Here is a 27,558-nt window from a genome sequence, read left to right on the forward strand (position 1 = left end):
CTGATTCAGGAAGATTAGGTAGTTCAAGCCAAGGCCAGCAACATAATCAAGTAAACCCTCAGATATGTTCGCGTTGGAGAGCAAGAGGGCTTCTCGGGGGTTCAGAAAACCCATCTAAACTCCCAATAAATCTATCCAATATTCAACTGAAGTATTTCATCACTTAGAAGGGGGGTCATAAGCTTTGGTTCCTTACTTCAGTCAGCCTTAGGTCAAGTGAAATTACACACATTGTGTCGAGTTTGGGGCATGAAGTCAGGTTCTGGTCTTACTGACTTACGAACTGACTATGAGAACCGAAATTGGACATGGAGGTTGAGAAGACGACAAGGAAGCCGAGATAGCATTGCGAGATAAGAGGAGATTGTAGGCGTCTGATCGAGTAGAGGGTAATTTGCCCACTGTTCACATCCCCTCACTTCTAATCATGCTCGGCCACCAACTTCGATATTGACCATGAACTGAACGCACCCCAAACATTACTGCCTGGCTTCTCTTCAGTTTGTATCATCAATCTCCACCCAATGGTGTCATCCTCAGAATTCTGCTCGTGAATTCCTCCCGTCCAAGTCTAAAACCTACCCCCTGAGGGCATTTGAATGATGTGAGGGCTTCTTGCTAGAGCAGCTTCTGCGTCGCCCATCCACCTTTCCAAAGAAAACATCACTCTTGTAGGACTTGGGAATTCCGTCGTAGTTATGGGCTATCGAATTCTAGTTGTATGTACCTCAGTTCGATTCATGGTTGGAGTGTTCCACGAATGCGACGCACCTAAACGTATTCCTACATAATCTTGAGGAAGACTGTCTAGGGTAGGCAAAACCCCTAAGATCTTGATCATAAGCGACAAAAATATGCATGTAAATCGAATCTAAGCTTAGGGGAGTCTCTACTAAGTTTAGACTGGTATTATCTTTCAAAGTCTTGAGTCTTGCTCCTTGATGAGTGTGAATTCAGACCCCTTCCTAAATATTTGGAATGAAGAATGGCGCTATCGAGTCCCTTTTCTGCGATCTCCCTTTCATTCGTTTCTTTTGGCGTCCTGAGACATGCGAAGATTTGACATGGTGTCCAATACGACAAACGACATCAATTAAATAGTTCATGTCTCTAAATGCCATTGATCGACAGAAAGGATGTTGATTAGTTGACTGTGAGACATGGTTTCACATCAGCCTTGCAAAGGGTCGTGTTCATCAAACCCAATCCCTTGATACTTGGCTTTTGCCTCCCTTGCCTCGAGTCCCTATTTCCTGTCCACGACGGCAAAAATGTCATGATCTCAATTGTTCTTCTTTTCTAAGCTGCCGCAAGATAATTTTCTAAGATCTAATCGTGCGTGTTGCGTAGTTAGGTATACAAGATGGGTGTGGCCTCAACCCTCATGTCGCGATTCTGCAGGATCTTACCACCGGTTACCATCATCACGATATGCTTCTACTTCCTTATTAAACTCTCCCTCTTTTCCAACGCAGTCGCACCCGATCCTGCGAGATGGAAAAATCACGCCTTGGATTTTGTTGAAGAAGACGAAGATGGTTACACTCCGACATTCGAGACGACTGCCGTCCCAACACCTCGCCAAACCTCGGCAGCGCATATCGAAGATCTTGAGAATAAGGGAGAGATTGGAGGCTTTGCCGATGACGATGAGTTTCTTCCATTTGTTAATATTGAGGACGATGGGGATTGGGATGAGGAGGATCTTCAAGAGATGAGTGGTGGGAAGTATGAGAATGAGACCGTTGATGATGGTGGCGACTGGTCTAGATTCGCTTACATCCAGTATGTCACGAATGAGGACTACCTTTGCAACTCTGTCATGATATTTGAAGCGTTGCATCGGTTGGGAAGCAAAGCAGATAGACTCTTGATGTATCCGCAGGAGATGCTTGACCCAGAGGCCGAGTACTCAAGCTCGCATGGTGGAAAGCTTTTAATCAGGGCAAGAGATGAGTATAATGTCACTCTTCAACCCATCGAGATCCAACACCGCGATGGACAAGACGGTACGTCCATCACAATGTCCAGCTTCACGTTGTTATCTGACCCTTCTCAGAAACCTGGGCCGATTCCTTCACCAAGCTCCTCGCCTTCAACCAAACCCAATACGACCGCGTCCTCTCCCTCGACTCAGACAGCACAGTCCTCCAACACATGGACGAACTCTTCGAACTCCCCCCTTGCCCAGTCGCCATGCCTCGAGCATACTGGCTCTACAACGACAACCCACCCAAGAAGATCCTCTCCTCCCAACTCATGCTGATCCAGCCCGATGAGGTTGAGTTTGAGCGTATTGTTCAAAAGATGAATAGCATCGGACCAAACGACTATGACATGGAGATCGTTAACAGTTTATACCTCGACAGCGCCCTCATCTTACCTCACAGGAAGTACGATATGCTCACCGCGGAATTCAGAGCCAAGGACCATTCAGCATATCTTGGCAGCGAGAGAGAACATTGGGATCCCAATGCTGTGCTGAACGAGGCCAAGTTTGTGCATTTTTCTGACTGGCCTGTGCCGAAGCCGTGGATTAATGATCCCGAGGTGAGATTGCAGAACCAGCCGGATTGTGCTACGAACGAGACGACTTGTGTGGAGAGGGAGATCTGGAATGGGTTTTATACGGATTTCAGGGATAACAGAGAGGTAAGTTTGGTGCTTGTGGGTTTCGTGACCCAGTTTGCTGACAAGATGCAGAGAGTTTGTGAGTCGTTTGGAACGCAGAAATGGATACACTGGAAGAGAATGGCGAAGAGGAACATGTGACGGTTCATGTGTACGTAGAGATATCATGGGATGATCAGTGTTTTAGGTGATAAAGGAATAAAATGAGTATTATTAATTGCATTGACAGTTTACAATTAATCTTGATGAGTGGTGCTGGTCATTATAGCACCGTGCGCGAATACACAAGTGGGAGGACCAAGTAGAAACACACTTGTCACCAATAAGGGCAAGAAGAACGACATACCTAAATCTCTCCTCAGGAACAACAGTCAAAGCACCTTGATCATGAGCTAGGTGAGTTTCAATATGCTTGTTGCCGATACCAGAGACGGACAGTTTGCCAGCGCTCGCCAGGCAGCTGGTAAACTTGTTAAAACGCATCGTGAGCCTGGCTTTCCGAATCGATGGTGAAAGTGAGGCTAGAGTGAGCATGCACTACAGCCTTCTCAGGTTCGGTCTTAGACTCCTCCTCGTAGAGAAGACGGAAGCGTAAGGATAGTATTATCTGGTCGGTAAAGCTTCTGGTGAACTTCTCCACAGACCACCGTGGGTCAGAGAGTGTTGGTGTTAAAAGTGGCAGTTGGGAGAAGGGAGTTAGGTAGAAGTGAATGTAATTTGCTCTAATCAGGGTTAAAGAAGAGATTTGACAATAATTTACTCGTTGGTATGCCGCCTTTAACTAATCTCTGTTAGGTGCGAGAAGAGAGAAAGGATTTAATTGATTATGTTGAAGTGAAAAGGAGCGACTTTTACTACTGCTACTTGATCCACCGCAGCTCAATATCAAGTTGTTCGTCCCCTTCCTCCTTCATCATCACCCCATTTACATCCCCTTCTTCATCCTCTCGGCCTCCTGAACCTTCGCAAAAGCCCTCTTCGTCTGAACAACACTATGAACCACACAAACCGTCGGAATAACAATCCAGATCGCATTACAGAAAACATAATACATGTAAAAGTAAAACTGCTCCGGGCGACAGTACACAACGCTATGAACAATCTCGTTGAAGTAGCAAGTACCAAAGTACAGCACATCGCCGTAGAGTTGTCCAACGCTGATTATCAGCTGGATCGGGTGTCGCAGAGGATGTTGCTTGACGATACTCCACGCGCAAAAGAACGACATGGGACCCCAGAGGAAAGCGGTTATGGCTTCCATGGGGACGAGGAAGGAATCTTGGGTGAGGTAGCGTGAGTCTGAGAGGGAGTATTCTTTCCAGAGCTGGGCGAAGAGGAATTGTCTGTTGGAGATGTCGACGAAGTTGACGACGTAGTAACCTGGTCCCATTAGTACCATTACCAACCTGATATTGGAAAGGGAGTGCATACCCTCGAAGAACAAATGGATGCACCCGCAGAGGGCAAACCACAGTGTCATGAAAATCTCCGTCTTTGATAGTTTTCGACGAGATTGTTGGATCAGCGATAGAGTCACTCCGAGAATGGCACTTGCGCCAACGACGAAGGATGCTACTAGAGCACGGGAGGATAGTGTGTTGGCGGCATATTGAGGAAGGGCTGCGTTCAATGGCCAGAATGGATGAAGGGGGATTTTGGCTGTTGCGTTGACGCTTTCGACGAGAGTGTCCATTGTGTCTGTATCTGCTGTGAAGTCAAAGTGGAAGTTGAGGTGAGTTTGTTGTTGTTTGTAAGACGAAGCTGAGTACGCCTCTTTTAAATACCCCAATCATCTACAGCCTGAAATTTAGGACACAAAGCCATTCACTACAGCCTTACTCCTTCCCTCCACCCAAACATCTTACACCGTTTTACAGTGGAGGCTTGGCACATCGGAAACTCCAGATCCGCCATCGAACCACTTCCATCTCCACGACAGAAGGATTATCTACAAACTCTCCCATTGGTTAATCTTGAATGAATACCGGAAAAATAAATGGGAAGCGGGAATCTCGGGGCCCGTTTGGTGATCTTACATATTCGTTGAGACTCCAGATGCGAATACGAACGCGTCACTCGAATACGAAAATGTCGATACGCTGCTGTGATTACTACTGGCTCTTCTTCTACCCAAACACCACAGTCTCGGATTTCACTTCTCCAAAATTCCCGATATCATCGCCTGAACTCATTATAAGCGACAGCTCAACCCTCTTCTCAACCGCATCCACCATCACCAACGTCTCCCTCATTCTCATCATCTCAGGAACCCTCTCTATACCCGCCCAACTCGTCCTCGCAGGAATATCTTCCGTCTCCGCCCACGCCTCCCACGGAACATCCTCCATCGCTTCCAAAGGAGAAGCCAAATCGCTAGCAAAGTACTTCTGTCCTTCAATCTCCATTATTCGCTGACCTACTGCTGCTGCACCGTCGCTGTGCCACATTCCTTCTTGTCGCTTGATTTTGTAGAGAAAACTAATCGCGCGACGACGTAGCCAGGGATGTCGGCAGCGCTGGGCGACCATGAAGGCGGGCACGATGAAGCCTGATTCTAGGGAGAGGGGCGATTGGACTTGGGAGGGTGGTGCGTTGGACCACAGTGTTTCTGCGAGTGTGAGGATGCGTTCGTAGTGGCCGAGGAATCTGTCCCATCGAGTTTCTGGGCCGAAAGCGCCTCCTGATAGGAACATGCGTAGCATTGTGTGGTACAGCCTGATGGACACGGCGCCTGTTTCGTCGTGCGGATTCGGATGCTTCTTCTCGAACTGGGCCATCTTGTGCTCCCACGAGCTAAGGTCCTCCATTGTAAGATGCAGCATCTCAAGGTCTTTCGCAGCACCCTCTTCATCTCCTGGATCCGTCGTCTCAGACAACATCATAAGTCTTCTCATCATACCAAATAACGCTGTCCCAGCTTGTCCATAGCTCTCTATCTCCGCGGTCTTCATGTGCTCATCAATCCACACCGTCCTTGGCGCAAGCTTATAAGGATACGGCGCTGATGAATCAGAGAATGTCATGGCCATCAAGTCCAACCGCGTCAATATCTCTGCAGCACCCGACGTCTCGGAGCCATGTCCTGCTTGACTTAGCAGCCGATGACCAGCAATGATGTGAACTTGACTTTCGGACCATCGACCCATCATGTTGGTCACTGATAAAAGCGCAAGACTCAATGCGAGCAGCTGTGTTGGATCCTTCACATCTCGGGCACACGTTATCGCTCTCCCGTAGTTCTCATTTGCCTGCGACCACAATTTCTCTCCGCTGTGATACCCACGGCCTTGCCAGAAAAGCTCATGCCGCTGATGCAGTGCACCAAGCGCAAGGGTAGCGTGCCATACTGCTGGTTCAGAATGCGCCAGCTGTAGCAACTCCCTCGTCCAGAACTGCGACGGTATAAACGATGCAGTAGAAGGCGCTGTTAATGTACGAAACACATCGAACAGCGTAAGATTCGTCGGTGACGCTGAACGACTTCTATCCCGTGGGTACTGCGAAAGAGCCTGTGAGATTGGTCCAATTACTGACATCTGCCGAGCTGCCTCTGCAAGTTGACGTCGTGTAACCGTCGAGTCCTCAGGGAGATACCCATCGCATTGTCGTTTAGAACTTGTACATCTTTGACACGAAGGTTTTGCCAAGTCGCATTTCACACGACGAATGCTGGCCCGATTAGTCTAGTCAATTCCTTAGACTACCACGAAAGCCAACACTTACCGACATGTAATGCACCCATTCCCTGCTTTTCTTGGCATGATGTTAGCGAGAGGCTCAAATTATTGAAGAGATTGAGATTACAGGCTGGGCTGACACATTTGTATTTAATCATCAGCACAGCCACCCATCGCCGTGAAGTGGGCTTTGGACCAGGATCTGGCACATTGACTCACTGTTATGCGTCGTCATATTTAAGGCTATGCTGTGGCTTTTTAAGCATAAGTGCATTGTGAAGGTTTCAATATGACGCTTTGGACTTGGAATCCTTGCCCCAAGGACTGGAAATAGGCTTAGCAAGGAACATTTTTAAATTAATCTCAAACAGCTTAATTGTTTTGATCACCAAAGACTAAAGCCCCAAATGTCCTCTCGTTTCCTTGAACTAGCAGTGATCTACAGTACAGATTGGCTCAGCCCTACCCGTCCGTCTAAAGCAGGGATCAAGATGAGGAGGATATGTGCCGTGCAAACTCATGAAAATTTGTACCGCCTCGTAGATCCAAGCTGCTACCCTGATTTGACTAGAGGAATCAATAAGCGTGATATTAGATCTTTACTTTTGGCCATGTCAATTAGAGCTGCAAAACAGTAAGAAAAGTTTCCACAAGGCATTTCGCATCTCATAAGTGTCTAGGGTATCTTGCTTTCGTCGCGCAATGTCTCTCCACAGACCAAGAGACCGTTACGGGTTGAAAGCCTTATAAACTTGCAAAGCCCCCTCAATAGACTGTACCAGTCCGAAGAATACTGTTAAAACAAAAACAAGAATTGCGACCCAAAACGTATACCACTGAACCGCATTCCTTCGATCGTGCCACCATTGCCGAAGAGTACGTGGCCGAGACTCATCAAACACTTGTTTCAATATAACCAAACGATCATGCCAATAAGTGAAATTCTCAATTTGCCGTTCATCTGCATCTAGTTGCCCAATCTCGACCAGCCGAGTATCGAGGCCGCGCAAGGATGCCTGTGTTTGATACCAAGCTCGTGTGTCCCCATCCCACTTGGGAAATAGTAGAGCCATGGTATTCAGGGTCTCTTCGATGAACTCTTGTGAAAAGAGTGTTGTGTCGCTGTGAGCTGCGTCAAAACCACGGATGTCCCCATCTAGGCCCGCTGTAACTCACCTTTGTTGACGCTTCAAGAAGGAAGCGTGATGAAATACTGCCACTGCCTGATCGTCTTTCAGAAGGCGGAGATGGTCAGCGAGGCTGTTGGTCCAAACGACTTCTATGCCCGCTATCTTGCCCAGATTGTTGGCGTTGAATATCTTCTCAAGCTTTACTTTACTATGCCCAAGGACCGGCTTGCTTTCGAACCGCTCTGTGACCCACTGCTTCAGACTGCCTTTAACCCACTCTATCTGTCTAGATCCTGAGTAGGCAAAGGGAAGATTGCCAAATTCGACCATGAGCAGAATGCGAGCTGCAAGATCAATGGAGTGGCTACAACAAGCATCGCTGTCAGGAAGACTGCAGGATAGTAACAGCTGCTGGTGTATCTCTTCGCGTGTGCGGGAAGTTCTCAATAGCTGAACGATCCTCATGATGTCTGCATGGGTTGCTAGAGGCGTACGGCTCCCGCCCTCGTGAAGCGCAATCAGTTCACACTGTCTGATGTAGTACTTGAAATAGAAATTGAGACCAGACTCGACTTCTGAACGTGGGGTATCCCATAAAGCAGCGGCTATCGCCTGCTTGGCCGGGCCAGAGAGAGCAGTACGGATAAGTGTTCGGTCGAGCATAGTTACGAGGCTGGATGATCGCTTGCGTTCTTACTGCGTGGGGGCTGTATTTATGGACTCATCACTCGCTGAGGCTGAGTCAGGTATGCCAAATTTGCTGGAATACCTTTCTGTACTTTGTGAGAATCGCCCGGTCGTCGATGGTGCACGCCCGCTGCATCATGCTGGACTTAGGTAGTCGATGCATACCTAGTGGGCTGTCTGGAGGCGATGAATTCAGCACGAGCTTGAACACCACTACCAAGATGCAATAAAGAAGCCAATCAAAAGCAGTAGAGCCTGACAACTGATTTCGATTCAGCCTCAAGCCCACAGTCGTACAGGGCCTGGCTCACCTTGAAGAAGCCCAGGTGATAGGATGAGCGATCTCCGGCATGGTTCGCCCTCCACCAAATTGCGCGACTGGCTACCTAGGTACCTTACTTACGTAGGTACCTACTTGTTGTACAAAATATAAGCCCTGTTGCCTTAGGCCCCTAGTGTGGGTGCCCTACATTTTGCAGATCTTTGTCCCAGCGGTTCTGTTCAACACTACGAATCTAGGAACGATTGTTGTACATTTGTAGGTAGGTAGTGCGTAATGGAAACCCCAAATAACTCGGCGGGATGTTATCGACAATAAGCAAAGTTGCTGCATTTTCGTACCTATATCAGTGTCCTACTGCCATGATTCTAGGCTTGGGGTCGAGGCCTCCGAATGTTTGCTGCACCGCCACTGCATGTTGAGAGGTACAGGCCTATAGGATCGAGTCACGCGCATCACCCTTGAAAGAGGCGTCTTAACTCTTGGTCCTGCAGCATCTCAAAACTACACACCACAGCAACTTGAATGATATGCGGGGTAAGATCAGATGGCATTACTAAAGTCAGACGCAGGCCCTGTTCCTGCTGAGGTTGTCTGGCTGGCTCTGCCATAGAATCTTTTATCCGCCCTCTTCATTTTCTCACTATTTTCTGTCGCAAATGATGCAAGATGCCACTCCCTAGAATCCTGAGGCTACAAGATGACAAATGGGAAAATCCTGAAGACTCTATAGGTACTTTCATTGGATATTTGAGTGGCGGCCGGTATCGCTGTTGGGAGGCAGCTGGTCCGGCTCGTCAGGCGTTTAGGGAACTGAGCCCAGACATCAAAGATTTCCTTGAGACTTCTAGCATCCCCCCTACTGATATCGTGTCATGGTCGATGTATATGATCGGGCATAACGAAAGGAACGCAGCACCCAAGGTTTTGATTTGCTCCACGGATGCGAAGGCGCGCAAGAAGATCAGGCAACTTATCAGAGACAGTAGGATTATGGAAAAATACCCTGGCATAGGACTCGGGGACGTTTCAGCACTACCTGATCGCCCTGTAATTAGAGAGCTATCCCGAGAGGCTATCGAGGCTCTTCTCCCTTTTGGTTGCGATGTCGAGGGAGCAGTTCTGGCCGACACACCAGAACCCGCGTTGGGAAAGCGAATTTTTGTCGTCAATCCACACGACTTCTCCCTACGCCCAGCAATGACCGGTCCGATCATCTTGCGTGGCGGAAAATGCTACCAACTGACTGTTGCGCACGTATTCCGGCAGACGAGGGAGCTCGACCATTCATCCGGCCAGCAGATGGCTGAAGATGACTGCGATTTCGATGGCATGAGTGACACTGGAAGAGATGAAGAAAGCCAATACGATGAGATCACAAGCAAAGGAAGTGCAACCCCGGGAGAGATTGATTCCGACAAAGCGTCATTCGAGGCCAGCCTCGACGCTTTCTCTGGTGAGAAGCACTCGAGTTCAAGATCCGAAAGCCCTTCAAGCGACCACTTAGATACTGGACATGATCTACGGCCGAGTGTCGAGTACCTAGAGGACAATCCGGGCTTCGGTGAATTTGATGTATCCCAGCTTCAGTTCTTTGGAAGATTGGCCTTCAGCTCCTTGACCGGGAGTAATCCATCATTGGACTATGCTCTCATTGAGACCTCAAAGATGCCAGACAACGCGGAGAGGTCATCCATGATCACAGGCTCTCTGGTCTCGAATGTTGGGGAGATAGAGGCAGACGACACCAGTATTGTTGCTGCAACATCGCCACATTGTCTAGTCGAAGGCCGACTCACCGCCACGCCGTCCTACGTCCGCCTTTCTGGACAGCATACCTTTCAAGAAGTCTACCCCATACGACTGGGTAAGCCTTTACAAGATGGAGATTGCGGAACCGCGGTCTTTGGCAAAGACGATAACCGCTTTTATGGTCACATAGTTGCCGGTGGCCCTGGGACTAGTATCGCCTTCCTTATTCCAGCTGGGGAGATTTCCAGAGATGTTCAGGCTCGTATTGGCTTTGGCCCTATCTGGATGCCGCAGCAACAACACTCAAAGTATCATTCGCAGCGCAGTGCGGAATTATCCCCTGACACAAAGAACTTTGGTGTAACGCCGATCAGAAACCTGGGTATATGGGACCAGGAAAAGACCCAGAATGACCGGCGTCTTGAGTCCATCGAGTTCCAGCAACAGCTCCAGCAATGGCTCCAGAAAAAACCCAACTCTCAGCCTTCCCAAAACACTTTCATCAACTCCCAACCACTCATTAAACACAAAAGTCGTACAAATGATCTTATAGACCATGTAGACGATGTATTGGGTGCCATGAGTGAGCCGTCATCTGTTCAGACAAGTGATTCTTCAATACCGACAGCTTTACATACACGAAGCCATCCAACATCCAACAATCTGCTCTCAATCGACGAGCGGCTACTGAGACCTAGAGTCGTACTGCCATCCTTATATCCAACCTTAACTGTGCCCGATCGCAAGATAATCTACCTGGGTGATAAGAAGCATGATAAAGGAAACTCCGCAAACCCACTGCCCTCTCAAGACTCGTCAACTATTTCAGCTGCCTCATCCGGACCTCAAACACGCAGTCAACACAGAGGACCGACTGCTTCGCCAGGGCAACAGTTTAGTTGGTCCCGAGCTGGCACAGATGCTTCATCTGCTTCAGATAAACAGCCCAAGCGCCAAAACAGCCATACAATAGACGACATGGAACACGGATTACCAAAACGACTAAGAGTTATACATCAGAGTCTCGCTTTACCTCACACATTTCCAGCTCCTTTCGAACCGTTCCAGCCAGCTACAGGTCTCTCACCAGAGGCGGCGGTTAATGCAACACAGGGGATTGAACGCCGAGCTCGTGATGCTCCGACATCTCCTTCCCATGGCGACATTGTCTCATCAAGTACACAACGAGATGGGCCATCAGGTAGTTTTGCACGCAGATCAGTTCTACCTGGGGATTTTGAAGGTGCCACCGAAACCTGCTTCTTTTGGCTGTTCGACTCGAAGCGACTCTCATCAGTTGAGAGGCGTACATGTCTCGGCCGCAAAGACGAAATATCCCACATCATCACACATGCCGTCGATCACCATGGGCTCATTCGTGGACGTGATCCACAATATACAGCTCGCAAGTACTTAGCAAGCTGTCAGAGCCATGATCCATTTGTGAAGGCGAAAGGCAACTACTGTGAGAAATGCCGTTCGTTACATGAATGGGACGATAGTGACTTTGCGGACCTTACACACCACGGTGTTGTCATTTGTTTACGTTGCTGGCGCAAGTTTGACAAGAAAAGAATGAAGGAGCATATTGCTGGACCTTTATGTGACTACAACGCGGAGCAGCCAAAGGCCAAGAAACTATGGATTTTGTATACCGCATTTTGCTCGGAAACTCAGCTGCCTAGCAAGCCTCCTAAGGATACAGCGCCGCGTAGGTCGGGTTATCTACGTTCTCCGCTAATCATTCGCAAACGTCCACGGCTTGGTAAGCGTCCACGACAGATTGGTCAGGATCGAACGGCAGCTTCAGTCGACAATCTAGACACAAAAAGATCCTCACCTGATACAAAACCTTTACTACCGCGATTGGAGCCTGGTTCTTCACTGCTTCCACCTGCCGCTGAAGAGTCAACGGAACTTTTGTATTCGCCCAAACTGGATGCATCGATGCGGTTCTGGGACGAAGTTGGCGACTCGTTCGTTGATATAGGCCACTGGGACTACATTGGGAGTAACCCAGACACTCAAACCAGAACTGATGAAGCAGATCCTCCGACTACTCAGCTCACAGATCGACAGCAAGAGCTTGAGCCCAAAGGTGAGATATCGCAGCTTTTGAGTGCTGCTCTTGAGAAGGACTTAGGCTATAGAAGTGCTGACAAGGAGTCTGTGTGACGAGGTGCGCCTGTATAATGTGTTTTTAGACTTGTTGTGATGGTTTAGACGGACGCCTTCTTTATTACACTGTACTCACTCGATGACTGGGCTAAGCTGACGGCGTATGATGCATGATGAGGCGAATGATTTGAATACGGATATTTGTGTTCTTCAGTCCGGCTCACGCCAAACAAATTCAGAGTGAACTTTTATTTTTCTTGGATAAAATCTCTTAGTTGTTGGAGGTAAAACTGGATTCAGGTTGTGTTGTAAATATTCACTGCGTTCTACCAGCCTCTCACGCGCTGTTCAAATTAGAATTTTTACTCAAGTGATTTTATATATCCTTTTTATTGACTTACTGGCCTGTTTACTAGAAGAATCCCTGATTCTACATCTTTATTTCCCCTTCTACAGTAATAACTACAAGGCAGTCTCTTTGCATCCAGTCACACAACACACAAACTCAAGATTCAATGTAATTCGTCATTCATAAATGGGTATCAAGTTCTATAATTCACTCTGCTTCTCCTTCTTCTTCGCCCTCAAAACAGCCGCGTGCTGCTTCGTATGAAACTTCACATCATCCGGATACAGCGGATTCCACACAGTATTACACACCTTGCACTCCGAAAACGCAGCTTGCGACGATAAATTCAGTGTCGTTTGTACAGTTGGTGTTTTCACCTTCCCCCTCTTTCCAGGCTTTGAATCGTTGGTGCTCTGTTCTTGGTTTAAAGAGCTCTCTCGAGCAGTTGGTCGAGCGGATTTGGTGCCAGAGTCTTCGGCTTCTGTGTCCTCGCCTTGTGTGTCCTCTCCCGTGTTGTCGTCGTCTAGTAATAGTGTTGATGCACCGCGGAATCGTAATAAGCGTGGTTTCTTTCGGGGTTCTATCCTTGGCGGCTGTGGTGGCGAGGATGGGGGTGTCGATTCGAGTTGAGGCTCGTCGCTCTTTGGACTGGAGGTAACTGTGGATGACGGAGGTACAGGTTTGAAGAAGCTCAAGATTGATCCCTTCTTGACTGGCTCGGTAGTGGGTTTGTTCGTTGTTGTTGATGATTCGGGTGCATTCTTCGCCTCTTCCGTGACCTTCGTCAAAGGCGCCGTGTCTGTGCCTTGAGATGCTGGTTCAGGAGCCATCATTTCTGCTGATACCCTTCGTTTCTTGGTGTTTGGCTCCTTCGGCGAGTCGTCTCGAATGCTTCGTTTGCCATATGTTCGTAATGGTTTGACCCGCGATCGCGGTGCCGATGGCGCTGGACTTGCACACCTGATTGAGTTAGTACATTTCTAGTCCTGCAAGAAAAGCTCAAGAATCATACATCATGGGGGTTGTGCTTCAATTAATTACCATGCTGCCCGATATAAAACCGAACTCGTGATGTTGTCGCGTGGTGATGCTCGAAAACAAGTCACACTGCAATGCCGTATAAAGGGTCGGGGGAGTAAAAAAGGTTATATGAAATTAATATGAGGGAGAAAAGACCGCAAGAATGAAAGAAGGAAGTCAACTGAATGAACAATGGATGAACTCTTGACCTCGAAGTTGAGGCGTGCCGAGGAGAGAAAACAGTTAAAGTGATAGAAGCCCCACTGGACTGGGAAGACGCGTTGAGACGCGTCTGGCGCGCAGTCACATGGGCCCCAAGCCATGATATCACCGCCATCATGGCTGCTAGCCGATGGCCGTGCATTTGCTCCAAATCATGGTCATGATATTATCTGACCAGGTATGAATATGGCTATATCGAATTTGTCGATTGCTTTGAACAATCCTTGATATTGATGTGAATGTCGCACTGCTATTTGTAAAGCTGATATCCTCATCCTCTATTAATTAAATATTACAATATTATGGTATATACTTAGATCATGTCTCGATCTTCGCTTCTGTCTTTCGTTTCCTCACTCCATCTTCCGTCCTATCCATCTCCCTGATCAAAACACTCTTCTCATCTTCATCCTTTCCCAGCACCCAACTCTCCACAACCTCCCTAACCTCCTTAACCTTCCCATGCTTCTTCCTCCCCTGGTCCATCTTCCAAATATACGCATTATACACCACGACCTCCGCAATAGCAACGAGTATACTCCCCCCCATCGTCAGAAACATGCGTGCCGGCAAACTCCACCACCGCGCTGTAACCCATAATGTCCCCGCCACGCCGGCGATGCTGACGAGGAAGTTGATGATTAGCGTGACTTGCTTGTGCACTTCTTCCATCGCCATGTCGTCGCCGCCGAGGTCTAACGCTGATGTTGGGCGGTTTGCGGCGGCAAAGGAGGCGGCGCTGGAGGGGAAGTGGTCTTTGAAGGTTTCGTGTTGGGGAGGAGGGTTTATCATTCGTTCGTAGCTGCGTGCTTCTTCTTCGCGGCGGAGACGGGCCATTAGGGCTCTGTATTCGGGGGACTGCAGTTGGTCAGTATGAGGTACGAGGAAGAGGAGATCTGGGATGATTTACGGGTTCGGGCCTGGGAGGCGGAGGGGGGGTGTAGACGGATGCGCCGCGGAGGAGTTGTTCAAGGGTGAAGTTGGAGTTGCCTTGAGCTTTCAGTTGCTTCCACAGATCGACTATTTGGCCATGCGATATGGGGTTTCCAAGTTTCGGGTCGTCTAAAGTAGGTTCTTTGGTGGGTGGTTGTGATTTTTGTTCCTCTGTTTCGTCGTGATCTTCGATTTGTGGTGTTTCTGTAGCTTCAACAACCAAGAACGCCTCCAGAATGGAGGACGTCATTGTGAGTAGCACCATCTTGTTCTGTAGCACTTCCTATTCAAACTATCGTGTTCGAAAAACCCGTACAAGCGCAGCAGTGATGAAGTCGTCGTAAACTGTGGTTGATGTCAAATTGAAACGTATCAAAGGCCAAAGCTTGATCAACAGGCATCTACTATTTCCAGGCCAGTTCCGTAGCGATTCATCCGCTGACGCTTAGCTCAACGGCCCCATACCCAATCCGTCCAATCACATTCCGTCTCTCGACGGCCTGTTATCGGCTGCTCGCCGAACGGACCCGCAATCCCCCCGGCTTAGCAGAACACAGCTAGAGCTGGAAAAGTTTAGAGAATCGGATCAATCGAGAATCCAGCAGCCATCGATCAAAATTTCCCTCGCCATTGACGATCTCGAAAACTGCCAACCCGCCTACGAACGTCTCGGACAAGACGATATAATCAAACGAATGCCGTTATAACACTCGATTCATTCACTTCGGGAATTATCCATAAAGCTCCGCTACGATGCTCCGTCCGGGGGCCTCGGTGGTGCGTGGCACTATGAACAGACAGGTCTTGTGGACGAGGACAAGCACTGCTGCTCCGGCTTGCGCTCTGTGCAGACAATTGACCGTCAGTCGGTCTCCCTCGAGGATACACAGCGCTTCGTTGCATACCAGTCCTCGAAGGGACTCGGCCTGGGGTGCGGCTGTTCAAGTCGCTTCCAATGTTGTAAGCAATGTCGTTAAGAAGGCTTCCAAGGATGCAATGCATGTCGATCCTCTGCGGACTGTCGCCAAAGAGATGAAGTTCCTTACGGGCAACATTCGAAAGCTCCTTGGTTCCGGTCACCCTTCGCTTGACCGTGCTGCCAAATATTATACCCAGGCTGAGGGCAAGCATGTCAGGCCATTGATCGTTCTCCTCATGAGCAGAGCTACATATCTCTGCCCAAAGACTCCTCCTACGGCTCCTATAGTTACTCACCGTGGCGTCGACACTTCGATATCGCCAGCTCAGATCCTCGCCGATGTGAACCCCTCTGCTCAGCCTCTATCATCTCTCGAACAAGAAGTCCCCGATGCAAACTCCGATATTCTTCCCAGCCAGCGACGACTTGCCGAAATCACGGAGCTCATCCACACGGCTTCTCTTCTACACGACGACGTCATCGACCACTCTATCTCCCGACGTGGCTCGCCCTCGGCAAATTTGGAGTTTGGCAACAAGATGGCTGTTCTGGCGGGTGATTTCTTGCTAGGCAGGGCATCTGTTGCGCTAGCTCGTCTTCGAAACCCAGAGGTTGTCGAGCTGCTGGCCACTGTTATCGCTAACCTCGTGGAGGGCGAGTTCATGCAGCTCAAGAACACAGAGCGGGACGAGAGGAATCCCAAGTGGTCGGAGGAGACCGTCACATACTACCTGCAAAAGACGTACCTCAAGACCGCATCGCTTATCTCAAAGTCTTGCCGAGCTGCCGCTTTGCTGGGCAACACGGATGCTGTGACAGTCGACGCCGCTTACTCGTATGGACGAAACCTGGGACTAGCCTTCCAGTTGGTAGACGACCTTTTGGACTACACACAGAGCGGATCGGATCTGGGCAAGCCTGCGGGGGCAGATTTAGAGCTGGGACTCGCGACGGCACCACTGCTCTTTGCTTGGAAGCAGATGCCGGAACTCGGAGCCCTCGTTGGCCGCAAGTTTGCCCAGGAGGGTGACGTACAAAGGGTAAGTTGGCTGCATTCAGTCTTTGTCCCCGCCAACGAATCACATCTGTTGGAGATAATCCATGCTAACAACGGTCCAGGCACGTGAGTTGGTTCTCCAGAGCGACGGTATTGAGCAGACGAGGGCTCTCGCGCAAGAATACGTGGATAAAGCTATTGCATCAATTGCGGAATTCCCCGAGAGTGAGGCTAAGGACGGATTGATTGAGATGGCGCATAAGTCGCTCAAGCGACAGAAGTAACGGACATACCTACATGAACGGAGGTGGAAGGGCGATGAAAAAGGCGGGATACACGCCGTGTACGAATATCATATCACATCACATCGCATCACATTTATTTTTTTCATGACGGAGGACGAGAGAGAGAAAAGCAACATTTTGGTCAAAAAGTCATGGGAGGGATTTTGGTCAGCTGAGGCTTGACGGTGTACTGTATGTATGATTGTGCTTTAGACTCCCTTTGTTACTACAGAACGAGAACGTCTAGACGGGGACAGGAAAGTGATGCATGTATGATTATTACCTGTTTCTTACTGATTTACTGTACTTGAACGTTGTCATAAGAGGGCGTGGGAGCTTGGCAAGGGGGAGTTAAAAGATGACGCTTTAGACTTTTGGTAACCTCGGGTATTGAGGGAGAATTATGTGTGTATGCTGAACTTGGTGTTTTGATCGAGTAATACCCATGTAATACTCGCTGCGATGATGGAGTGTTGCCGAATTAGGTGATCGAGTAATCCTCAGTTGGACCTTTTCCGCGGGGCCAACACCACGACACGAGGATGGATGGGCTTTTTGATCGAGTAATGAAAACGTGTTCTGCAGTCATTCGGCCCTCAACACGAGAACACCTGCTGACTGATTGTTTGTCGTAGACCCCGAATAGCCTCAGTCCACCGAGGAAAGGGATAGAAAAAGACGAAAACTAGCGAATTCATCCGAAGCCGCACTGCCTATCCCAAGATGGCATTACTCGATGGTTACTCGATTCAATCACCATCGGCGTAGAGGTTCAGTGTCTGATTGGCCAGGCGGACGTCGGCAGTGTCCGATGGACCCTGAAATTCTCGATTTTTTCGAGGTTCGATAAGCTAAGCTTTCCTGTAAGTGGGACCTTGGTTTTGTTGAAAGCCGGAACTGGGATCAGGAACGGGAAAACATGAGGTTTTGATCGAATAATGAATTCGATATTTTCCCCGAGCCGAGAAATCTCGATAAGAGCGAGGCCATTCCCAGATTCCGGGGGTGGCTTTTTCTTCCCTTTCTTCTTCTTCTGTGTAAAGAGAACCAATTGCCTCGTCCTCTTTGATAAGGAAATTCTCCGATCACTCGATCTTAGCCTGTGCTTGCTCTTATCTTGGTCCTCATCTGACGTTTGTTCTTATCTCTGAAGCCAGGACAACCCCACCAATCCCGTGCTCAGCCCCTCCATCAAGTGTAGAGATAAGAGGATAAGAGAACAGGAAAGGCCTCGGCGAGAAGCACGAGGACGAAAAGGGATAGAAACTAGGATTCCCCGGATTTTTTGATAAGCTGTAGCTTTATCTTTTTTGTTTGAGATTGAGTTTCATTCTCTTTCTTTTTTTTCCCCTTCTCTTTATTCATCCCCTGTTTGGTATATCAATCACTGTGTCTGGCCATCATGACAACTTCAAACGCTGAGCAGTACCCTGAGGGTCCTCTCTCTGTCCTTGTCTCCTCTCGAGTCGTCGTCACTCTTCCTGATGACTCTCTTGCTGTCACTCCTGCTTCCATTGTCGTCAGCCCCGTCACCGGAAAGATCATCTCTGTCATCCCCGAAGTCCTCCCCTCAACAAGCTTCCCTGCTGGTACTGAGTATGTCGACCATACTCCTAAGCTTCTCCTGCCCGGTCTCGTCGACGCTCATGTTCACTTGAACGAACCTGGTCGTACGGAGTGGGAGGGCTTCTGGACTGGTACCCGTGCTGCTGCTAGCGGTGGTGTCACTACTGTTGTTGACATGCCGCTGAATGCTATTCCTCCTACTACCACCCTCCATGGGTTTGAGGAGAAGTTGAGCGCGAGTCGGGGACAGTGTTGGGTTGATGTTGGGTTCTATGGTGGTGTAATTCCGGGTAACGCTGCTGAGCTGGGACCCCTGGTCGAAGCTGGCGTTCGAGGATTTAAGGGATTCTTGATCGAGTCTGGTGTAAGTTTTCTGTTTTGACAAGTCGAGCCGCAAGCTGACATTCATAGGTTCCGGAGTTCCCTGCTGTGTCTTCCAAGGATATTGCCCTCGCCATGGAGACCCTCAAGGACAGCCCTACCACTCTCATGTTCCACGCCGAAATGATCCCTCCCATCACTCAATCAGTCGGCGATGACGTTCAGACCTCAGAAGCTCCCCTGGCTCCCAGTGGTGAACTCACCGCATACAAGACCTTCCTCGAATCTCGACCCCCTGCCTTCGAAACATACGCCATCGAGGAGATTCTCAGCCAAGCACACATTGCCCCTTCGCTGCACCTACACATCGTTCACCTGTCCGCTACCCAGTGCATTCCTCTTCTCAAGGCAGCTCGCAAGGCAGGCATCAACATCACAGCCGAGACCTGCTTCCACTACCTCGGTCTCACAGCTGAGGAGATTGAGAAGGGCGACACTCGACACAAGTGCTGTCCTCCTATCCGAGAGGGCAAGAACCGCGATGGTCTCTGGGAAGAGCTCGTCGCTGAGGACTCATGCATCAAGACTGTTGTGTCGGATCACTCACCCTGCACACCTCAACTCAAGCTCCTCCCTCAACATCTCGACGCCGACCGACCCAACATCCCCCACAACGACTCGGGCATCGACGTAACACACTCCGAAGCCCAGAAGGCCGTGAACGCCGACAAGGAGCGTGGTGATTTCTTCGCAGCCTGGGGCGGCATCTCATCCGTGGGTCTTGGTCTCCCCATTCTTTACACCGCCGCCAAGAAGCGCAGCGACTTCTCCAAAACACCCAGCATCACCGACATTGTTCGTCTCTGCTGTCAAGCCACAGCCGCCCAAGTCGGTCTGTCGCATCGCAAGGGCGCTATCAGAGTCGGCATGGATGCAGATATCTGTGTCTTTGACGATGCAGACGAGTGGACGTTTTCACAGGGCGATATGCGATGGAAGAACCGCTGCTCACCGTGGGAGGGCCATCAGTTCACGGGTCGCGTGAAGGAGACTTGGCTGCGTGGAAACAAGGTTTTTGAGCTTGGAGCGGCGAATTCTGGGTTTGTGGTTGGCAAGCCTTTGGGGGAGAGCATCACTGAGAAGCGAACATTTTAAAATGATTGATGATGAAATAGCATTAAGGCGTTCTTGGATGGGCGGATAGAACTGTATCTATGTATCGGGTTTTGTGTTTTTCTTATTGAATAGCATGAGTAATGAGATTGGAGATTGATGAGATTGTGGCGTCATTGGGATTGTGTTTGCTGTGCATGTGAGCTTTTGATGCGTCTCGAGTGTAGCACGAAGAGAGATGATTTGGAGAAATTGTGGGGTTTGACGATGCATTCTGTGATTTGGTGTGAGGCATTTGGAGGTTCTACTCCGATCAACTGAAGGCAATTAATTGATTGTTCTATTCTTTTGTTCTAGTCTAGTCAGTCGGCGGAATGAGAGGAATCGAGAACTCGATCTAGTTGAGGAATATTTACAGAGTACAAATTTGAACAAATTAAGCAGCTCCTTAACTGTCTCTCTTGGCTTCATCCCCTCGTCCGATCTCACGATCTTGAGTCATTCCCCCAATGCAATTCCATTCCATAGCATCATCATTCGCATTATCCAATTGAAGACTCTTATTAGCTACCCCGTATAACATTCTTAAATGGCTAAAGATTACCGTAGCATCATGCTATACGAAATAAACCTTGCCTCGCGAAAATCGTTAAAGAGCTCGCTTAAGTCGCATCGAATATTAAAAAAACCTCGGCTTAACTAGGCGAAAGAGACGGTTGCATCGTTTAGCAGCCGAAGTGGACGCCAAGCGCTAGACATGTTTTCTTTGGGACATGTTAGCGAAAGTTCTTTTTTGCATGGATCATGGGAGTGATAAGCGAGGTGTAAGTGGTATTGATCATGAAGGTTAGAGTCTACAGTGAGATTGAGTTTCTGAGTGGTTCATTCATTGGGGACTACTGCTGACTATGTATTGCTGAAGGAGTCTTACAGTATATTCTTTATGACAGTGAGATATAGAAACATGTGAATTGACCTCCCTCTTTGATCCGATCCTTGCCCGGAACTGACCAGCTCCGAAATGTCAACCCTCTCCACGTCAGCAACAATGCACCCTCCACCGCCGCAATTCCACAAATCACGCGCTTCTGCCCTCCCCTTCTCGATCAATTCTCTCGGCCTAGACCCTTGCCCCCGCAACCTCGCTTCCATTCCCCGATCTCCACTGTCCACACCCATCAAAAGACCTCACCCGACTCTAGAACAAACCCAGCGAATCAGACCCTCTTCTCGGGTATTAGCCTTGGAAGCTCGTCTATCCAGTCTTGACCATGAATTACCTCTTTGGGAAGAGGACCGTTGGGTCTTATGCGGTGGGATTTCTCGTCGAGTGGTTATTGTCAGATTTCGCTTCTTGTTCCTCTTTTTGAAGGCTATTCTACTTGGCGTCATAGATTCAACCAGCCTGAATACTCTGGATAATAAGCACGGAGTTAATGTTCAAGAGACATAATGTCCCGGGCTTGGACAACTAGATAATATTCCGTCTTCAGTCGCGCTTACGACAAAGAAACGCAGTCATGTCGCATCACGGCCCCGACGTTGAGAAGATGGACAGAACCAGTTCCCCGGATCTTTCGATAGATCCTGGCATTCACCATCTTTCAGGAGGCCATCTTTCTCTCGACGATGTTCAAGCTGTTCATGTTCAGCTTCACAACTTGGCTGTGTCCGTTGACACTGCGCCGTCATGGCTTGCGCCCTCGACATATGGAGATTTGTTCTCCTCAAAGTTCAGCACCGCCCCAAAGATGAAGCCGTTACTCAACGCCGTAAACGCCGATCTTCAGCCAGGAACCTTAACAGCTATCATTGGAGGTAGTGGCTCGGGAAAGACGACACTGCTCAACACAGTCGCTGAAAGAGTGCTGAGCTCGAGATTGAGTCAAGAGGGAGTTGTGACGTTTAATGGAAAAGTTGGCGTTCATAATGTTCGAGCTGCGTATGTTATGCAGCAGGATATTCTGCTACCGACACTCACTGTCAGGGAAACGTTACGATACTCAGCTGATCTGCGACTCCCGCCATCGACAACCGCTGAAGAACGCCACAGAGTTGTTGAAGAAGTCATTCTCGAACTTGGACTGAAAGAATGCGCTAATACACGGATTGGTAACTCACAGCATCACGGATGTTCAGGCGGTGAGAAGCGACGAACAAGTATCGGTGTTCAACTCCTCGCCAACCCATCAGTCCTCTTCCTCGACGAGCCTACGACCGGTCTTGATGCGACGAGTGCATACCAACTTGTACGAACGCTCAAGACCCTAGCGCAAAAGGGGCGCACGATCATAACGACCATTCATCAGCCGCGATCTGAAATCTGGGATCTTTTCGACAATCTTATTGTTCTCACGAAAGGCAGCCCTGTGTTCTCGGGTGCTATCAAAGACGCTGTTCCTTGGTTTGCAGATCTAGGTTTCCAACTTCCGCCTTTTGTTAATCCTGCCGAGTTCATCATTGATATCGCGGCTGTTGATAATCGTACTCCTGAGTTGGAACAAGAGACGTCTGCGAAGGTGGAGAGGTTGAAGGGTGCTTGGAATGAAGAGACGCTGAAGAGACATCATCCTCTTGATACGGTTGATGTTGGCGATGGGAAGAAGAAGGACAAGAAGGCAGAGGAACATGCGGGTTTTGTGCGACAACTCACAGTTCTTACAGATCGAACCCTCAAAGTTACATACCGTGATCCCCTCGGTATGGCAGCTACTCTCACCGAAGCTATCTTCATGGGTCTTGTCTGCGGCTACCTATTCTTCGATCTCGGTCGCGATCAAGCCGGCATTCGCTCTCGACAGGGTGGACTATACACTGCAGCCGGTCTACAAGGCTACCTCATCCTCATCTTCGAAGTTTACCGCATGACATTCGACATTCCCACCTTCGATCGCGAGAACTCTGAAGGATGCGTCGATGCCCTCCCCTTCGTGCTCTCACGACGAATCGCACGGATGATTACAGAAGATGTCGCTGCGCCGTTTCTCTTCTCAGTTATCTTTTACTTTATGGCTGGGTTTGATCGTGATGTCGAAAAGTTCTTTACCTTCTTTGCGATCACGTTGTTGAACCAGTACATTGCTGTTACGTGTGCCATGACATGTGTTGCGACGGTCAGACACTTTGCTGGAGCGAGTGTGATCGCAAATCTTGTTTTCACACTTCAGAGCATGGCTTGTGGGATGTTCATCAATGTGAACAGTCTTCCTGTCTATGTCCGATGGCTAAAATGGCTTACTTACACGGTATGATCCTACACCCACTCATATATCTAATACTGACATGCGCAGTTCTACGTGTTTAGCGCGTACTGCGGAAACGAGTTCGAGGGGAGTTTCTACGATTGTCCCTTCGGCGGCGAATCCGACCCACGATGTAAACAGTACACGGGCTCATACGTGATGGCATCTCTCGGCTTCCCCAAAGACTGGACTGCCAAACCTATCCTCGTATGCCTCGCCTTTGTCGTATTCTTCGTAGTACTATCAGTTATCGGGCTTCATATTCTCAAAGTCGAGATGACGATTGCTCGCGCTCGTGTCTCAGATACAGATCTTTCTGCTGGAAAGGAGAAGATGACAGCACGATCTGTCGCAGACGTTCGAGCTATTGACCTGGAACTCAACCAATTTTCACTCGCTTTGGATAAGAGAACTCAACTTGGAAAGAAGCTACCGACTAAGACGATTCTTAACCCTGTGAATGCGACGTTCAACGCTGGAGTTCTGAATGTGATTATGGGTCCTTCGGGCAGTGGAAAGACATCGCTTCTCAACTCGATGGCTCTGAGACTACGGAATTCAGTGGGGACTAAGTATCGACCAGCTGGGAAACTCACCTTCAACGGCGCTGTTCCCTCCGACTCAGTTATTCGATCAGTCTGCTCTTATGTCTGCCAAGATGATGATGCGCTGCTGCCATCGCTTACAGTTCGTGAGACACTCCGCTTCGCAGCTGGTCTTCGACTGCCATCATTTATGAGCAAGGAGGAGAAGAACCGCCGGGCAGAAGATGTGTTGTTAAAAATGGGCTTGAAGGATTGTGCTGATAATCTCATCGGCGGCGAACTCGTCAAGGGTATTTCTGGGGGAGAGAAACGCCGTGTTTCCATCGCAGTACAAGTCCTCACTGATCCTCGTATTCTTCTTCTGGACGAACCAACTTCAGGATTGGATGCTTTTACCGCGAATTCTATCATGGAGGTTCTTCAAGGTCTCGCTAACGAAGGTCGTACTCTCATTCTTACAATCCATCAAGCTCGCTCCGATTTGTTCAGAGAGTTCGGAAATGTATTGCTTCTGGCAAGAGGTGGTTCGCAGGTTTATTCTGGTCCTGGAAAGGATATGCTTGGATATCTAGCCCGCCATGGATACGAGTGTCCGACACACACCAACCCAGCTGACTTTGCACTCGACATGATCACTATCGATCTCCAGCAGGAAGGCAGAGAGTTGGAGTCTCGAAAGCGAGTTCAGAAGCTGATCGACCATTGGAAAGAAGAGAGTTCCTCTCCAAACGAGAAGGTAGTTGGTCCTCGAGATGAAGTCGCCAAGGATACCCTTGAACAACACAGCACTCAGAACACAACACATCGCCGCTCCTTCAACAAAGCCAACCTCTCAACCCCCGCCGAACTCGGCGCCCTCATCCGCAAACGCGCCCCGATAACAACATCCCTCCCCCTCCTCCTCCACCGCGCCACCATAAACACCTATCGCCAACCCGAGCTCATCGTCGCCCGCCTCATGCAAGTCATCGGCCTCGCGCTTGTCCTCGCCCTGTTCTTCGCCCCCTTCGATAACGACTACTACTCCGTCCAGAACAGAATGGGCTTCGTGCAGGAGATTGGCGCGTTTTACTTTGTCGGCATGTTGCAGAACACGGCGATCTATCCGAATGAGCGCGATGTGTTCTACAGGGAGGATGATGACGGGGTTTACAGTGTGCATGCGTTTCTGGCGGCCTATACGATTCTGGAGGTGCCGTTTGAGATTATCAGTTGTATGATCTTTGGTGTGCTGGGGGTTATTGCTGTTGATCTCCCGCGGACTGCGACGCTGTACTTTGTTTCGGTGTTTGCCTGTTTTGGAATCGTGTCATGCGGTGAATCGCTCGGTATCATGTTCAACACACTCTTCGGCCATACTGGGTTCGCCGTCAACATCATGGGGGTGTTCCTCGCGCTGGCTAACACAATGGCTGGTATTCTCTCCATCGACATGCCGGAGCTCTTCAAAGCGTTCAACTACCTCTCCCCCATTCGGTACGGCACACGAGCTGTGGCACCGTATTCGTTGAGGGATATCAAGTTTACGTGTAATGACGAGCAGAGATTGCAGAATGGAAAGTGCCCGATTGAGACAGGGCAGCAGGTGCTGGAGTTGTATAACTTTGATGTTGATCCTGTTGTTAATGTGGCATGTTTGGCGGCTTGCGTGGTGGTGTACAGGTTACTGGCCTGGGGGTTGTTGAAGATTGCTAGGACGCATTGGAAGGGGAGGAAGAAGAGTGATGAGCGTGTGAAGACATAGAGAGGATGACTAGTGTTCGAGGACTCTGGATCAGGAGTCGAAACAAAGGAAAGGGTCATATAAGTTGATCTCAACTGATCATAAGTTAACCGACATTACACAGGAATATACCCAAGACGTTTCATAACTATCGGTAAATCGCTGGTCACCCAGTAACGTCCCATCTTCCATCTCCTAAACACCAACAAGCACCAAATATCTCAGTAATCCTCAGATTATCCGCTTCATGCTCGGAGAACTGTTAGGAATCGTCTCTGTCCGAACAACACGTGATATTTCCTGATGCAAAGGCGGGGAACATGGTGTTGTGTTGGTCGTGTTCATTGTAACGGTTTAAGTTCAACTAACATGCATTTGCATATAGCTCTCACCAATCATAGTCTTCGCCAAGCATGTATGTTCACAAGCAGAATCAGTCCATGTCTTGCGTACTATAATACCTCAACTGAAGCAATTCATTCATGCCAAGAACAAAATGGCCGAGACGAACGAACAACCTGTTGTTGTGCCAGATGAGCAGGTCAGTGAGTACATTGAGCTTTTAGGAGTATATCTGACCACGGCGGTATAGGAGGACAATGAGTCCACGCTGGGTGAGGTATGTTAGCCATTCTATCCACGATATGTCTCAGTTGCTAACATGCGTGGCTTTAGGACTCTGCATCTACAACAGCAAGTGTTTCTGAGTCAATCTTTAACTACCGCTGTGAAAACGGCAGAACATATCATGCGTACAAAGACGGCAGTGAGTTGAGCTGTCTCCAACATCCCCAGAGTCTTCTAACTCCGCCTCTAGAGTATGTCTTGCCGAATGATGAGAGGGAGAATGAAAGATTAGGTATGACCTGGATCTCCGAATGTCTATTAGTTGGCTAATACGTATGTCAGATCTTCAACATAATCTGTTCCTTCTCACCTTTGGCGATAAGCTTGGTCTCGCACCGCCTTGTTTCCCAGACACAAAAGTGAATCATGTCTTGGACCTGGGAACTGGGACCGGAATTTGGGCCATGGACTTTGCGGATGAACATCCTGAAGCAGAGGTACGTTCAGTTCGGACCTACCTCTCCATCGATTTGGAGGAACTGACGGTTTAGGTCATCGGCGTCGACCTCTCACCGATTCAACCAAGCTTGTTAGTTTTCATCCGTGCCAGTGCTCATGTATAGGCGACCTAACACACATTGTTCAGCATCCCTCCTAACGTGGCCTTTGAGATTGACGATATCGAAGACGAGTGGACCTACTCAAAACCATTTGACTACATCCACAGCCGCTTCATGACATCTTGCATAAGCGACTGGAAAAAATACCTCACCCAATGCTTCCAGTACACCTCCTTTCACACCCCAACAACATCCCGTCTGACCAAATCTCAGAAATTTAACCCCCAACGGCTATCTCGAGCTCCAAGAAGCAGATCTCACTATCAAATCCGACGACGACACTGTGAAGCCTGATAACGCACTCCTCAAGTGTCTCAAGCTTCTCCAAGAGGCATCAGAGCGGTTCGGCCGTCCGTATATAGATATCCCAGCGCTAGTAGACGTCATGACGGAGATTGGGTTCGTGGATGTCAAGATCGAGAGATTCAGGTGGCCGAGCAACTCGTGGCCGAAGGATAAGAAGTATAAGGAGCTGGGGACTTGGTGCTATGAGAACTTTTCGAGTGGGCTTGAAGCTATCACCATGGCGGCGTTGACGAGGGGTCATGGGTGGAGTGTGGAGGACACTACTGTGTTTCTGATGGATGTGAGGAAGACTATGGGGGACAGGAAGATCCATGCCTACTGGCCGATGTGAGTTGAACCCTCTGGGCATATTGTTACATTTCAGGACTAACCGAAGTTTAGTTACTCTATTTACGGGAGGAAGCCGTAATGCAATAGTACAATGAGAGTCGTTGGTATTGTGGTACCTGAGAACGTGAGGCTATGCCCCATGATGGAGTCATGCAACGTTAACTCGTCTTGCTTTTGGCCGAAGCTGGCCGCCCATTTTGTGATTCCATTACATTCTTATCGGACA

The 27,558-nt window shown here is 49.1% G+C and overlaps 11 protein-coding genes across 11 annotated transcripts; 6 read left to right on the forward strand and 5 right to left on the reverse strand.

The window, feature by feature from the left end:
• Positions 1-1,363: 1,363 nt before the first annotated feature.
• On the forward strand, positions 1,364-2,772 carry FMAN_10711 (related to GNT1 alphaN-acetylglucosamine transferase K. lactis; the record flags this gene model as incomplete). The annotated part of the gene is made up of 3 exons (XM_041823795.1): positions 1,364-2,009; positions 2,060-2,652; positions 2,704-2,772. 3 exons carry the CDS (start codon positions 1,364-1,366, stop codon positions 2,770-2,772), a joined length of 1,308 nt encoding a protein of 435 aa, XP_041689340.1.
• Positions 2,773-3,556: 784 nt separating this feature from the next.
• Positions 3,557-4,324, reverse strand: FMAN_16220 (uncharacterized protein; the record flags this gene model as incomplete). The annotated part of the gene is made up of 2 exons (XM_041823796.1): positions 3,557-4,011; positions 4,063-4,324. The coding sequence occupies 2 exons, from the start codon at positions 4,322-4,324 to the stop codon at positions 3,557-3,559; spliced, it is 717 nt and encodes a 238-aa protein (XP_041689341.1).
• A 433-nt stretch (positions 4,325-4,757) lies between these two features.
• On the reverse strand, positions 4,758-6,392 carry FMAN_10710 (uncharacterized protein; the record flags this gene model as incomplete). The annotated part of the gene is made up of 2 exons (XM_041823797.1): positions 4,758-6,300; positions 6,355-6,392. 2 exons carry the CDS (start codon positions 6,390-6,392, stop codon positions 4,758-4,760), a joined length of 1,581 nt encoding a protein of 526 aa, XP_041689342.1.
• A 644-nt stretch (positions 6,393-7,036) lies between these two features.
• Positions 7,037-8,101, reverse strand: FMAN_10709 (uncharacterized protein; the record flags this gene model as incomplete). Its single annotated transcript, XM_041823798.1, has 2 exons — positions 7,037-7,430; positions 7,485-8,101. 2 exons carry the CDS (start codon positions 8,099-8,101, stop codon positions 7,037-7,039), a joined length of 1,011 nt encoding a protein of 336 aa, XP_041689343.1.
• A 973-nt stretch (positions 8,102-9,074) lies between these two features.
• Positions 9,075-12,332, forward strand: FMAN_10708 (uncharacterized protein; the record flags this gene model as incomplete). Its single annotated transcript, XM_041823799.1, has 1 exon — positions 9,075-12,332. One exon carries the CDS (start codon positions 9,075-9,077, stop codon positions 12,330-12,332), a length of 3,258 nt encoding a protein of 1,085 aa, XP_041689344.1.
• Positions 12,333-12,824: 492 nt separating this feature from the next.
• Positions 12,825-13,641, reverse strand: FMAN_10707 (uncharacterized protein; the record flags this gene model as incomplete). Its single annotated transcript, XM_041823801.1, has 2 exons — positions 12,825-13,584; positions 13,637-13,641. 2 exons carry the CDS (start codon positions 13,639-13,641, stop codon positions 12,825-12,827), a joined length of 765 nt encoding a protein of 254 aa, XP_041689345.1.
• Positions 13,642-14,184: 543 nt separating this feature from the next.
• On the reverse strand, positions 14,185-15,049 carry FMAN_10706 (uncharacterized protein; the record flags this gene model as incomplete). The annotated part of the gene is made up of 2 exons (XM_041823802.1): positions 14,185-14,724; positions 14,777-15,049. The coding sequence occupies 2 exons, from the start codon at positions 15,047-15,049 to the stop codon at positions 14,185-14,187; spliced, it is 813 nt and encodes a 270-aa protein (XP_041689346.1).
• A 539-nt stretch (positions 15,050-15,588) lies between these two features.
• Positions 15,589-16,999, forward strand: FMAN_10705 (putative prenyl transferase; the record flags this gene model as incomplete). The annotated part of the gene is made up of 2 exons (XM_041823803.1): positions 15,589-16,758; positions 16,838-16,999. The coding sequence occupies 2 exons, from the start codon at positions 15,589-15,591 to the stop codon at positions 16,997-16,999; spliced, it is 1,332 nt and encodes a 443-aa protein (XP_041689347.1).
• Positions 17,000-18,401: 1,402 nt separating this feature from the next.
• FMAN_10704 (uncharacterized protein) lies at positions 18,402-20,041 on the forward strand (the record flags this gene model as incomplete). Its single annotated transcript, XM_041823804.1, has 2 exons — positions 18,402-18,929; positions 18,977-20,041. 2 exons carry the CDS (start codon positions 18,402-18,404, stop codon positions 20,039-20,041), a joined length of 1,593 nt encoding a protein of 530 aa, XP_041689348.1.
• A 1,478-nt stretch (positions 20,042-21,519) lies between these two features.
• FMAN_16221 (uncharacterized protein) lies at positions 21,520-25,530 on the forward strand (the record flags this gene model as incomplete). Its single annotated transcript, XM_041823805.1, has 2 exons — positions 21,520-23,244; positions 23,290-25,530. The coding sequence occupies 2 exons, from the start codon at positions 21,520-21,522 to the stop codon at positions 25,528-25,530; spliced, it is 3,966 nt and encodes a 1,321-aa protein (XP_041689349.1).
• Positions 25,531-26,005: 475 nt separating this feature from the next.
• On the forward strand, positions 26,006-27,411 carry FMAN_10703 (uncharacterized protein; the record flags this gene model as incomplete). Its single annotated transcript, XM_041823806.1, has 9 exons — positions 26,006-26,050; positions 26,102-26,128; positions 26,185-26,275; positions 26,327-26,368; positions 26,419-26,573; positions 26,628-26,665; positions 26,723-26,860; positions 26,910-27,329; positions 27,384-27,411. 9 exons carry the CDS (start codon positions 26,006-26,008, stop codon positions 27,409-27,411), a joined length of 984 nt encoding a protein of 327 aa, XP_041689350.1.
• Positions 27,412-27,558: the final 147 nt, after the last annotated feature.

Source organism: Fusarium mangiferae, assembly GCF_900044065.1.
Source record: "Fusarium mangiferae strain MRC7560 genome assembly, contig: FMAN_scaffold016, whole genome shotgun sequence".
In the NCBI taxonomy this organism is placed as follows: Eukaryota; Fungi; Ascomycota; class Sordariomycetes; order Hypocreales; family Nectriaceae; genus Fusarium; species Fusarium mangiferae.